The sequence below is a fragment of the Ipomoea nil genome, unplaced genomic scaffold (genome assembly GCF_001879475.1).
Source record: "Ipomoea nil cultivar Tokyo-kokei standard unplaced genomic scaffold, Asagao_1.1 scaffold1317, whole genome shotgun sequence".
Classification (NCBI taxonomy): Eukaryota; Viridiplantae; Streptophyta; class Magnoliopsida; order Solanales; family Convolvulaceae; genus Ipomoea; species Ipomoea nil.
In genome coordinates this window covers 402491-416160 of record NW_017617745.1, presented here as the reverse complement: position 1 = coordinate 416160, position 13670 = coordinate 402491, and the positions used below count along the sequence as shown (strand labels likewise).

General features: G+C 35.0%; 1 protein-coding gene across 1 annotated transcript; it reads left to right on the top strand.

Annotated features, from left to right (window-relative positions):
• The first annotated feature begins 2132 nt into the window (after window positions 1–2132).
• LOC109185414 (palmitoyl-protein thioesterase 1-like) lies at window positions 2133–8068 on the top strand. The gene is made up of 13 exons (XM_019335437.1): window positions 2133–2341; window positions 2379–2570; window positions 2692–2776; window positions 3683–3734; window positions 3823–3843; window positions 3930–3983; window positions 4595–4645; window positions 5697–5759; window positions 6049–6114; window positions 6195–6233; window positions 7079–7201; window positions 7342–7434; window positions 7608–8068. The coding sequence occupies exons 2-13, from the start codon at window positions 2453–2455 to the stop codon at window positions 7887–7889; spliced, it is 1047 nt and encodes a 348-aa protein (XP_019190982.1). The 5' UTR covers window positions 2133–2341; window positions 2379–2452; the 3' UTR covers window positions 7890–8068.
• Window positions 8069–13670: the final 5602 nt, after the last annotated feature.

Sequence of the window (13670 nt, the reverse complement as noted above, 5' to 3'; positions counted from 1 at the left end):
ACTAGTATATATATATATATATATATATATATATATATATATATATATATATATATATATTAAAGCAAAATGATTTGAAAATTTTTTTCCCTAATCATAATCATCATAAATAATTAAATAAAGATAGAAAATCAAAGTGAATAATAAGCAAAAATATTTTAGGGTGTGTTTGGAAACCTGGAAAATGAGTTCTGGAAATCATTTTCCAAGTTTTCAGTGTTTGGATGTGCCTGGAAAATCAAGTCAACGGAAATCATTTTCCGTTGACTTTGGAAAATAGGCTTGTTTTGGAGGAAAATGACTTCCCCTTGTTTTGGGGGGAAGTCATTTTCCAACTTTTACACCAACATCACACCACCACCAACATCATCAACACTATACCACCACCGTCGTCGCCATGACCACGACCATACCACCGCAACCACCGTCGCCACCACTACAACCACCACCATACCACCGCAACCACCACCACCACCATCGCCGCCACCACCATACCACCGCCGCCGCCACCACCACCATACCACTGCCACCACCACCACCGTCGCCGCCATGACCACGACCATACCACCGCAACCACCGTCGCCACCACTACCACCACCACCATACCACCGCAACCACCCCCGCCACCACCATAATATTTTTGATTTATTATTAGTTATTTTTTATTATATTTAAAATTATTATTATATTATTATATTATTATATATTATTATACATGTTGTAATATTATAAATAAAATAATTAAAATGTTTAATTATACAATTCCACTCATTTTCCAGAATGTAACCAAACACTGGAAAGGAAAATGTTTTCCGGAAAATGACTCATTTTCCAGAAGTCATTTTCCTGCTTTCCAAACGGACCCTTAGTTGATAGGAGAGTAATTCACAAAATTAATTTGAGTAATAATTGTTGATCCATAATTGAGAATTAACATTGCAATAATTATGTTATGTTTCTAACATTAATTAATTGGAGATAAATTTAAAATTCAGAATCAATATTTACATGAACATCTACACCTACTTCAACACTATAAATAAATCATCATCCACAGGACCACAAGCAATACTACAATTATGTTTTGGTCGTGGCTGGAATTGGGAGGATGGTTGTGGCTAGAATAGGGAGAAGAATATTTATGGGAGTTTAGATCTCTTATAGAGTTTTATACCGTGTGATCTAGAGAAGATGAATCAAGAAATGCGCAGTAGACATGAAGAAAAAGATGAGGATAAAAATCATACCTTGCTTTTGAACATGAGGCTTCGATCTTGGAGCTGTTCTTTCTTGGAAGTAGAGGCAACTGTTAGTCGTAGCTCATGAACGCGAAAAAGAAGAACAGCTTACGTAAAAAGACTATTTTGTCCTCATGAATAAAAAATTTAAAAAGGTTTAAGTTTTTCCGGCCAATTTCTACCGGTGATTTGGCCGGAATGACCAAATCTGCTAAAAAAAGCATAGTTAAATGACTAAATTGTTAGTTTTAAAAGTCATAGAGCGAAATTAACACGCCCCTATAGTCATACGACCAAAAGTGTAATTTGCTCATTTGTTAAATTAATAATAATCCGTGCGTCGCACGAGACACTTACTAGTTGATTATATAATGAAATATTATTCCATCACCAATAAATTAATAGTGTTTGGTTGGAGAGAATTCTAATTTCGTGGAATTGCAATTCATGTATCCCCTAAAAATTGGAATTCAATGCATCTTGGAAAGGAAAAAAATAATAAAAATGACTAAATTATCCTTGATTATTATTATTATTACACAATGACTTTTTAGTCTTTATATTACTTCTTCCATTTTCATTCTCAATAATTATATTCTTACCTACCAAACAACACGCATTTGAATTCACACTTTATTCCTACCTTATTCTTTTTTCATCAAATTTCAATTCCTCCTCCTTAATCCATTCCTTCCAATGAACAAATATTACATTGTAAAGATGCATTAGTACTTAAAAAAAAAAAAATCAAAAGTGCAAACTTTTCCTATCGTAAAACTTGTGGGGCAAAGTGCAATTTCCTTCTCAATATTCCGTAATTTGCACGCTTTATCTTTATTTCGAAGCAAAGGAGATTCAAATAACAAAATAAAAAAGGAAAAAGAAAAGAGAAAAGAGCATTAGCCAACTACAGTACTCAGTAGTGTAGTCTGTACTCTGTGGATTATCTCACACAGTACGCATTTTGTTAACGAACCACCTTTACTGTGTTACTGTTACACACAAAATACACTTCCGCGACTTGCGAGTTGCAATAGGAGTCGAGGCTGCAAGAGTTCCCGGAGAAGAAGATACAGAAAAGTGTCTACACAAGAAAAGAATATATATATATATATATATATATATATATATATATATATATATATATATAATAAGAAGGGAAAGAAAATTCAACTGGAAAGAAAAAAAGCCCGATTTTCCGGGGAAAACAATTTATGGGTCACTCTTCATCTTCGCCATCGTTCTTCTCATCACTAGGCATAGCAATCTTGATTCTTCCTGCCTTTCGTTTAATACCATTCTCCTATTCTCTTCCCTTCATTGTACTTCATGGTATTTATTTTTTTATTTTTCAATAAATTTTATTTTTATTTTTTTCCCCTTCTTGTATTGGTTTATCTTTTGATTACTGGAAATAATACTCTTGGTCTTACGCGATGGTCTGTGTTCATAGGAATTGGGGATCAGTGCTCAAACAAAGGCGTGAAGCAATTTACTGAGGAGCTGAGTGAATGGTCCAAATCCGATGGATATTGCCTGTATGTTTGTTTTTTTCTTCATATAAGTTTTAGTTCTTCTTTTGAAACTGTTATGCTTAAAAAGCTGCTATCTTTGAGAAGCATCTTTTTGTGCTTAGTAATAATTTGGAACAGCTCTCCAAATGTTTGTGATAATGCTCCCTTATTTGTCAATTTGTGTGTCATAGTTGGGTGGGGTGGATGGGGGAAGGGGATGTTTATGTTTCTCATTTTGCTTATTCTGATATGGAAATTATATCAATTGGATCAAGAGTTCTACTACGTGGACTCTCAATCCACTTTTACTTCCTGATGTGGCAGCACCAAGAAGAAAATGTCTATATAAAAAATTTGAGTGAGAGAGTTGAAATTGGGAGTAGAATTTACTAATTTAAGAGTCCAAGTAGTATTTTCCTTGGATAAAGGGGATCCCTTTTTTAGGTGACTTCCCTCCTTTCTGATGCAGTCCATCAAGTTGATAATGATAGTACTCACCCCTTTTTGTAAGATTCATCTTATAAAAGAAATGGAACCTATGTTTTTGATTTCAGTGCAATTAGTTGATTTTGCTATGGGATTTATATCTTTGTTTATAGGTTGGTCCTAGTTTGCATTCACTAGTAAGGAAAGGCATATAGGTAAATGCAAATTGTTGGTTGAAGTGTTAAAAAATTAATGGATGACATCACTTGGCAATTGGCGCTAACTTGGAAGAGAGTTAGGGTACCATCTGCTTAAGATACATGAAAATTGGATCAAACTACAAAATTTTCTGAATTCATATAGAGGTTTGGTCCGTTTTGCTTCAAAACTGTAACAAACCCCTTGCAGTTACATGTAAAGACAGTTTAGAGGGCTATAGCCTTATAGGATTAGCTGTTGTTAATCTCATATAAAGTAATACTCTATTTACTCTCTAACTTGCAGAGAAATAGGAGATGGCGCCTGGGATTCTTGGTTTATGCCTCTAGAGGACCAGGTAAGACCAGAATATTGACTCCTGTTGTTTATCTTGGATTCATAAATTCTGACAGATCTGACATGATTTGATTTTGTTTGAATTGCAGGCGGAAGTTGTGTGTAAAAAGGTGGTCAAGCTTTGCAAACTTTTAATATTTTAGTGACCTGATCTTTGAAGTCAACTTACTCACTGCAAGCTCAAATTGAAGTACAGGTGAAGGAAATGGAAGAACTCCAACAAGGATACAACATAGTTGGCCTCTCCCAGGTTAAAGAGATTTGCACATATTTATGCTGAACTTGCATTTTAAATGTTCTTTGGATTCATCAATGTTGTTTATGTTTCACAATAAGGTTTCCTTTTCAAACGGGTACAAAGATACTGCAGCCCCCAAGAGAAATAAAGAAAGAAGTATACTGTTTGGTAAAATAGTTAGCCTATAGGCCAATTTTGGCTTATTTGACCGACTATTAGTTGTTTGACTTGGTTTAAAAATCAATATAAGTGTTTTTTTAATTAGCTTTTTGTACTCCAAAATGCTAAAATTCAAAAGCTACTCAAAGAAACTTTTTCAGTTAGCTTTTGGAGAAAAGAAGTTATACCAAACAGTTATCAGCTAACAACTAATTTACCAAACACATTTCTACAATCAGCTAATGTTATCAACTAGTTATACTCTCTTATTAACCCAATCAGCTAATAGCCATTTACCAAACAGGGCCATAATATAAAAATGGTTGTAAAAGAAGAGCAAAAAGTCGGCTCCAAATTTAACAAATATCATTCACATGCCTCTTCTTTATATTTCTCATTGCTATATTTCACTATTAGCATAGTTAAAAAGCTGCATATTCATTTTTCATATGCTTTTGATGCAGGGTAACCTAATAGGCCGAGGTGTTGTGGAATTCTGTGATGGAGGTCCACCTGTAAGAACAACCTTAGAAGCATTTTGCTACTTTGTTTCTTTAACATGAAATGGCACCACTATTAAAATAGGCATTCTAAGTTTTTATTATATTTTTCAGTTCATTTTACTATATCAGATAATGCAATTGTATATTAATCTGGCGTCGACATATGATACAAGCATAGATAATGATACAAGCATAGATTGCTGCAGTAGTTATTATTATTGTTGTTATTACTTATTATTATTATTATTATTATTATTATTATTATTATTATTAGTTTATAGTGAAATCATGGGTGGTTATAATATAGTAGTGGGTTAGTGGGTAGCTTTATTATCATATATAAATAGATGCCTATGTATTGGAGAGGGGGGTCTTGGAAATTAGTATTTTGGCTTTCTATTATATGAAAGATTGGGAGAAGAAGCACTCCAGAAAAGCTTATGTATTTTGGGAGAAAAAGCACTCCAGAAAAGCTTCTGCATTTTCATTTTAAGTTCTTAGGCCTGTGACGCGATCCTAGGCACATAACAACATATGGTAACAATTTGAAAATTTTGTGCATATCAATGTTGATTTATTCATTTTCCTATCATGGATGCATTTGTTTTAGAATCAGTGTTCCTGATTGCAAAAAAAATTTGCTATTCTCAAGAGTTGAGATTTCGTTATTTGAAACTTTTTAGGACATGAAGAGAATCACTGATTTTGAATGCCATATTTCATTTTAACCAATATTGATATATATTCTAGCAATGTGATCAATATATGTGCATAAAGTTGCGAGTGACAGTTCTCAATATACTATAGCTTTTCATTCAATTCAAAACATACATGGAGTAACCTTTTTAATCACTGTGAATATTCCTCATTTGGAATGGTGAATTTTCATTTCAACTAATATTGACTGTATCTTCTAGCAATAAGATCAATAGAGTGCAAAAACTAGCAAGTGATATTATACTGCTGCCTTTCATTCAATTCAAAACATGTTGCATTTTATCATTGTACTTTTATTTCTCTTGGAGGTGGTCCAGCAGTGGTGCTTATCTCCATTTCCATACAGGTTAAGAATTTTATTTCTTTAGGAGGACCTCATGCTGGTACTGCTTCTGTTCCTCTCTGTGGGGTACGTGATCTTCCTATTCGCCACTTTGTTTTTCTGGATTCAATGTGAATATATGTAAAAAAAATTCTTAATTCAAGATCATAATGATTGTTTGCTTCTCCTAAGTGCTTTTTTTTTTTTTTTTCTTTCCCTCTGTTGGAAGGGGAAGGATGGGTAGTTGGTTATTTGGCTTTGTTCTTGCCAATCTGAACCACTATACACCTAAAATTTTAAGTAGGACGTGTCTGACATTGGTTTAGTTTTCTCGGTGTGCTTTGACGATATAATTGATAATGTATTCTGTTTGCAGTCTGGCATCTTTTGCATTATAGCCGATGCCCTAATCAAATCTGAAGTATACTCTGACTATGTCCAGGTATAGCGTATGTATTGTTTACATGTGAGTATCTGATGTTGGAATGCATCTTTGAACTCATTCTGAAGTATTTATTGCAGAGTCACTTGGCTCCTAGTGGATACCTCAAGCTTCCAAATGTAAGTAAAGATAAATTGACAATTGGCTGCAAGAAGATGATTAATGTTTGATAGAATTGAATCACTGACTTAGCACAAGTGTTAATATTGGTGTTTAAACATCACCTCATAATAATAGAGAAAACCAATGATTTATGGACACGTATGGCTAACAGAATACGACTGTAGATCTGGATGAATATTTAAAAGAATAATACGGAGTAATAAAGAATTAAAAAAAACATAGTTTCTGGAAAATTTTCTAGTAACCATGACGTTAGTTTCTGCCAAGGGTGAATATTTGGAAACAAAAATTTCAATATTTTTCGTCTTTAGTTTTGATACACAATAGACAATGTTCTCTTTTCTTTCTTGTTTTTCTTCTCTTCTCTTTCTTTCTTCATTTTATTTCTTTGTTTTCCTCTTCTAATACATATGAGAAGTCAAGATTTTAAAAGTTTTTCTGACAAAATTTGTCCACCCAAAAATTTTTTCAATATTTTTTTACCAATGTGGACATTAATTACTGACCACCCTCTTATGGTGGTCGGTCACGGTATTTGATAAATTTTGATGGTGGTTGGTAAGGGTGGATGGTAATCCACAATTTTCTAGCAGTGTCATCATCCAAAGTCTTATTCTTGTGCCAAAAACCGAGTACTTTTAATACTGGACTAGTATTACCTACATTTATGGTTATTTTTCTTTATTCAAGTATACCAATTATATCTGTTTAGCATGAAGTAGAAATAATATTAAAGAATCTAGGTATTGATTGTGATTCATGTGAAGTTAATGTGGGTACAAGGTTTACCTCCAGCTTCACATTCAATCATATGGATATTGACTTGATGTCTTTTCCCCAGAACATTCCTGGCTACTTGGAAAGCTGTCGATTTCTTCCCAAGCTTAACAATGAACTCCCCGATCAGAAAAATTCTACTTACAAGGAGCGGTTCAGCAGCCTGCAGAATCTCGTGCTTATCATGGTTTGTCACTCCAGCTGTCTCATCTTTCCGCTTTTTAGATTTGCGCCCTAAATTTAATGATTCACTGTTTTCTTAATTTCATATACTTTTCATATGCTATTATTTGCCTACCCTTTTATTTCGCTAATTGTTAATTGCAGTTTGAACATGACACCGTCCTGATACCAAAAGAAACTTCCTGGTTTGGGTATTATCCAGATGGGGAATTCAAACCGGTGTTACCCCCTCAGCAGGTATTCCTTCTAATTTGGTTGAAATGAATAAATATTTGTATCACTTGCACTTCTCATTGCTATATACCAAATGACCCTCGAATCTGCAAAAATGAAGATATGTGCTAAATTGCCAAAATAAATTCTACGACCCGAATGCAACCAGTTGTGTTTACGGTTTCCTTCTTTCACAGACACAGCTTTACGTCGAGGACTGGATTGGTTTGAAAACGTTGGATGATGCTGGGAGGGTGAAGTTTGTCAACGTGTCTGGAAATCACCTGGGGATTTCTAAAAGCGATATGAAGAAGTTTGTCGTTCCTTACTTGGAGGATGAATCGTCAGAAGATGATGCCGCGGGTTCACATTATTCACTCGATGAGCAGGTCGTGATAGAAGGTCTGCCGTCTGGCTGGACATTTCGGGTGAAGAGCTTCTTCACAAGACTAACTGGCTTGGGAAAGGATGAACCATGAATCAGCCATTGATTTGAAGTGTCAAATGAATTGAATGTGATGCGTTTGTTAGAACCAATCACGATCATTTAAACTGGTTCTTCAGTGTACCCATTGTTGAGACCACTGCCACTCTGGTTTCTACTTCATGATTATTGGATTCCATTAAGCTCAAAATGTACAAATTAAACTTTATCCTATGGTTATTACATACTATCACACACAAGACTAATGGATTCCACAGAGAATGGGACATAGCTGGTTTGGCATACCAGCAGGGACTCCAGTTGGTCAAAGCTGAAGATTTTAAGCTTAGTGATTATCCTGGATATAACACCAAATCTGGTTTTGGTGGTATTGATGATAATTTCAATTGCTATCCTAGCAAAACTTATATTTTCCGGTCAATTTAGTTGTTCAATTCTAGTCATAATGGGATTGGGTGATTGATATGAACGAAGTAGCTAGCTTTTTGATTTCGTGTTATATTACATGCTAAATTCAAAACTTGTCTCAACACAGATAATATAATGATGACTTCTAAATTCTAATACTCAAAGAAATTTATTAAAGTTAACCATTTATTTTGAGACGAAACTAGTGTTTCACCGTGTAATGCTTGCAACCATTTCAACCTCCTTGAGATGAGCCAGAAAGGAATCAAGATCATTACAGCACCCCATATCATCAAACATCATCATCTGATCTTCATAGTCCCAGCAACCTCAAAACCCAATAACACAAATGAGATTCAATAACCACACTTCCAAACTGAGTAATTATTCCTTGAAGTGCCCTCACAGCGGTAAAGATAGCGTAAAAAGCATTCTACAATGAGACAACAAACAAGTTTTTGTATAGGTGGAGTGAGCTGGGGAAACCATACGGTGGAAAGGAAATGATGATAGATGTGTCCAGGTATAGTAGCAATGTTCTACCCATTAATGACAGAATTGAACTAATGTACTATTTACATTAAATATTTTGTGAGAACATTGATTAAAGTAACGAATCAAAGAGATGTGAAAATTCACAAAACAGTCATAAAAAACAATCATCATTTTCACAAATTCGATGAGGATAAGCTAGCATGGAGGAATGGGAAGAAATTTCCCTCCTTTGTCAACATTCACTGATGAGGTGAATTTCTGGTGTATACTGTAGTGGTGTGAGGAAGGAGATGGAGGAAGGTGGTAAATGACATTTTTACCTTATTATTAACAGTCCACTAACGAATAAATTAATAGAGGACTAAATTAGGTAAGTATTGCATAGTTGAAGATTTAATTGGGTAAGAATGGTAATTGAGGACCAAATTAGTAATTTCGCAATAGTCAATGGATTATTTTGGTAATTAACTCAGTTCAAGAGGAAAAATGTCATTTTATTACTAAAAGCATTGAATAATATTTTGGCTATTGATTATATAAAATAACTGTGGAATAGTAATTTTATTTTGTAATGTGAAAACAGATTTTATATTAACTTTAATGAAAATGCATGTATGGTCTTGTAATTGTAGTGCTTTTTGTTTATAATGTAAAAGGATGTTCAAAATATGAGAATTATTTATACTGCTTAGAAAAATGAAATTTGTTTTTGAATTTACACTACTATGTTTTTCCTAAACAAATATTAGTTGCAATATATAGAAGATTCCCAATGGGGGCAGTATTGACTCTTTGTGCTTCATTAATTAGGTTGAAAAAGTAGTTATGAATAGATACTACATTGTAACAGAGTCAGTAGTACTCAAAAAAATATAGAAGATTGAATATATTGATTTTATACTTTATTTTTTTTTACTCCTTTACTGGTTATTTTATTAATTGACCATTTAAAAGATGGCCTAAACTATTGATGATAACAGATATAATTGTATTGAATGAATATATTACAAAGGTACAGATCATAGGTATATATACAAAGAGAATCACATGGAGACTAGGATAGAGAATCATAAACTAACTCAAATACATAGAATCCTAATACTCCCCCTCAATCACAGGGTACAGACATGGCCTGTAGCTTGTCTCTAAGAAAGAAAATCTAGGACCAGGTAGATCCTTTGTAAATATATCAGCAAGTTGATCATTAGTTGAGATAAACTTAACTTGAATGTCTACATTGGCAACTCTATCTCTAACGAAGTGATAATCAATCTCCACCTGTTTAGTACGAGTATGAAATATGAGATTTGCACACATGTATGTAGCACCAAAATTATCACACCACGGATTGGGAATAGAAATTCCATTCACGCCAATCTCACGCAATAGAGATAGAATCCAAATTACTTCAGCACAAACATCTGCTAGAGCTTTATATTCAGCCTCCGTAGAAAATCTAACAACAGTTCTTTATTTCTTACATACCAAAGACACAAGATTGGATCCAAGAAACACAGCATAACCACTATTTGACTTACGGTCCTCAGGACAGCCAGCCCAATCAGAATCAGAAAAAGCATGCAACTCCTTAGATTCTGACTTCCATACACGTAAACTTAAGTAATAGTGCCTTTAACATACCTCATCACGCGTTTCAATTGTTCCCAATGTGAGACTGTAGGAGCATGCATATGTTGACAGAGTTGATTGATAGCGAAAGACAGATCTGGGCGAGTAATCGTGAGATACTACAACGCTCCAGCTAAACTCCTATACTGTGTTGCATCGTCATATAAATCTGCACTGAAAGAAGTGGGTGTCAAAATAGATATAAGAGTGACTAAAGGTTTACAATCTGTCATACCGGCACGTTTCAAAATATCTGTCATGTATCACTGCTGGGAAAGCAAGATTCCATTATCACACTTAACAGTTTCAATTCCAAGAAAAAAAAAACAGGTTCACCAAGAGATCCCTAATCTTGAATTCAGTTGATAGTTTAGTCAATAACTCATTGACTAGATTCTAATTACTTCCCATCACAAGTGTGTAATCAACATAGACCAAAACATATACACAAACAGAATCTTAGGAATAATAGTACAAAGACACATTTGTTTTCAAAGCTTTAAAACTAACTAACAATAGAAACACATGTAGACGATTAAACTAAGCTCTAGGGGCTTGTTTTAATCCATATAAAGAACGCTTCAGAAGACAAGCATGATTAGGAAACTGAATATCAATATAACAATGCGGCTGCTTCATATAAATATTTTCAGATAAATTTCCATTCAAAAAAAGCATTGTGAACATCAAGTTGTCTAATAGTCCACCCAGATGATATGGCTTAAGAGAGAAGTAACCTGACAGTAGTGGGTTTCACCACTGGGCTGAATGTGTCAAAGAAATCCTGTCCAAGTACTTGATTAAACACTTTAGCTACTAACCTTGCTTTGTGTCTTTCAATCGCGCCATCTACTTTCCGTTTTGTTCGAATAAGGCACCAATAATATTCATATCTGATTTAAATGGAACAACGCACCATGTCTCATTCTGAAGAAGAGCATTGAACTCTTGATCATTTGCATTACACCATTCTAGGTATTTAACCGCCTGAGTGTAACACGTAGGTTCAGTGGGACAAACCTGAGCAGTTAGAACCGTAGGTGGAGCCTGAGATCGGCTCCGTGTGGCCATGTTATGCGACCGAACCGTGTAGACCGCCCACGCGGTCGACCCCGAGGACGAGCAGTGGGTGCCACCGGTGGAGTAGGCTCAGACTGGTTAGCCTGGTCTGGTTCGGGATGATTTGGCTGAACCGGCGTGGGCTGGTCAGTTTGAACAGGTACAAGAGCTGTGGGATGTGACTGAAGAATGGACTCAGCCCACAGCTGGTTATGTTTAGTTGACGATTCCTGCAAATATTTTTTAGTTCCGAAAGGATAAATTCCTTCATCAAACCGAACATGCATGCACACATAAATCTTGTTAGTCTGTAATAAGTCCAAGCACCTATAACCCCGGAGACTCTGTGTAACCTAAGAAGACACATGGAGAAGACTTATAGGACATTTTGTGAAGATTGTAAGGCCTTAAATGAGGATAGCATTGTAACACCCCACTTTTTTAACTCTTAATCATAAATCTAAACCACAATTATTATAAACTAAGCAGCGGAAATAAAAGCTAAAAAGATAACTAGTGGGAATGTCACTGCCACAACCACCACTCCGCGGTGATTGCACAGGCTAGGGGGTAGAACTAGAAATAAAATAAATATCTAACATCCATACTAATTACTGAAAATCACAAGGGGGAAAAAGTCACCCCAAAAGTCTACATCATCAACGTCTACAAATCATCATAAGTCTAAAACATGAATAATAAGGTCATCAACAAAACATAAGAGTTTAGACATCTCAAACTACGAGACTAATCTAACTCGATCACTTCTCACTGCTGGGTCCACCTGAAAGGGATTTTGCAAGCAACACATAGACAAATAGGAAAACGCCCGTTAGCACGAAGCTAAGTATAACCACACTCAAACCTGTAAAGTACTATAGCATATACTTGGAAAACATTTGATAACATTCTTATATAACAAACTCATCTCATAGACAGCTTTAGTCATATCACATACTTTCTATATGCTTGCAACCTATAATATCAACATGCATGCTTCGATATATAAGACTTAACAACTTAGATACTTCAATCATGTAATCGTCACAACAACTTAACAAGCAACTCATTCTTACAAGTAGTATCATGCTAATAAACCAAACGACAGGTATTCTCATGCTCTCAAATTCTCATCACATAAACTGGATATACAAGGCTTCAAATGTAACTAAACAATCATGCTCGATAAACATTCTTAAATCAATATTCTTATTATACGATCTCATACGATATTCTACTCAAATGCAATCTTGTGCAATACCATAGTCATATGCAATCTCGTGCAATACTATAAACATGCTCATATGCAATCTCGTGCAAAACTATACTTATGCTCATATGCAATCTCGTGCAATACTATAAATATACTCATATGTAATCTCGTGCAATACTATACTCATGCTCATATGCAATCTCGTGCAAAACAATACTCATGCTCATATGCAATCTCGTGCAATACTATAAATATATACTCATACATTCATTGTAAAAATAGAGTACTTTCTATGGCGGTCTCATTGAGTCATAAATGACTTGCTTTCTTTCTTTCTTTCTTTCTTTCTTTCTTTCTTTAGAGTCGCAATGACTCACTTCTTTCTCTTTGGAGTCGCAATGACTCATACTTTCTCTTTGGAGTCGCAATGACTCATACTTTTCTCTTTGAATGAACGAGGTAGGAACTTCATCATAGTGTGAATGAACCTATCTGGGCACGGCGTCTAGCCGACCTAATACTCTGCTCGTCCACCGAACCACTCTCTTGGTTCTATACTCATACTCTGTGGAATAAGGTATTGAACTTTTAGTGTGCACACCCCCTGACCAGGATTCCAAGCCTGGCGGGCAGTTTTCAACCTCGTAACGTGGGAATACGCTGCGTTACATATACAGGGACCGCAATGTTCATAAAATCATCCGAGAGGACATTGTCCAAACAGGATCCTCCAAAACCTCACCGATATAGATAATACATAACTATATCTCTCATGCATCAATCTCATGCATGCAACAACTCTACTACTTCTCAATGCATCAAAGAATGATATACAACATGCTTATGGCTTTTTGAAAGTAATATTTGGGCTCAAGTTGGCCCCTTATGCATTTTTGAAATATGACATATGTGAGATGCAAAATACTCTATAACATGCTTCTAAACCATGTATATAAACCATAAAATACTCAAGGATACGATATCATACTCGGTTTGCAACATAGCAAATTC

What these genes read in the sequence shown, in the direction of transcription:
- LOC109185414 (XM_019335437.1), top strand. Translation starts at nt 2,453, where the DNA reads ATGGGTCACTCTTCATCTTCGCCATCGTTCTTCTCATCACTAGGCATA. An exon ending in TCTGTGATGGAGGTCCACCT is followed by an intron (nt 4,646 to 5,696) that starts GTAAGAACAACC and finishes ATTTCCATACAG; the next exon opens with GTTAAGAATTTTATTTCTTT. An exon ending in CTTCTGTTCCTCTCTGTGGG is followed by an intron (nt 5,760 to 6,048) that starts GTACGTGATCTT and finishes TTCTGTTTGCAG; the next exon opens with TCTGGCATCTTTTGCATTAT.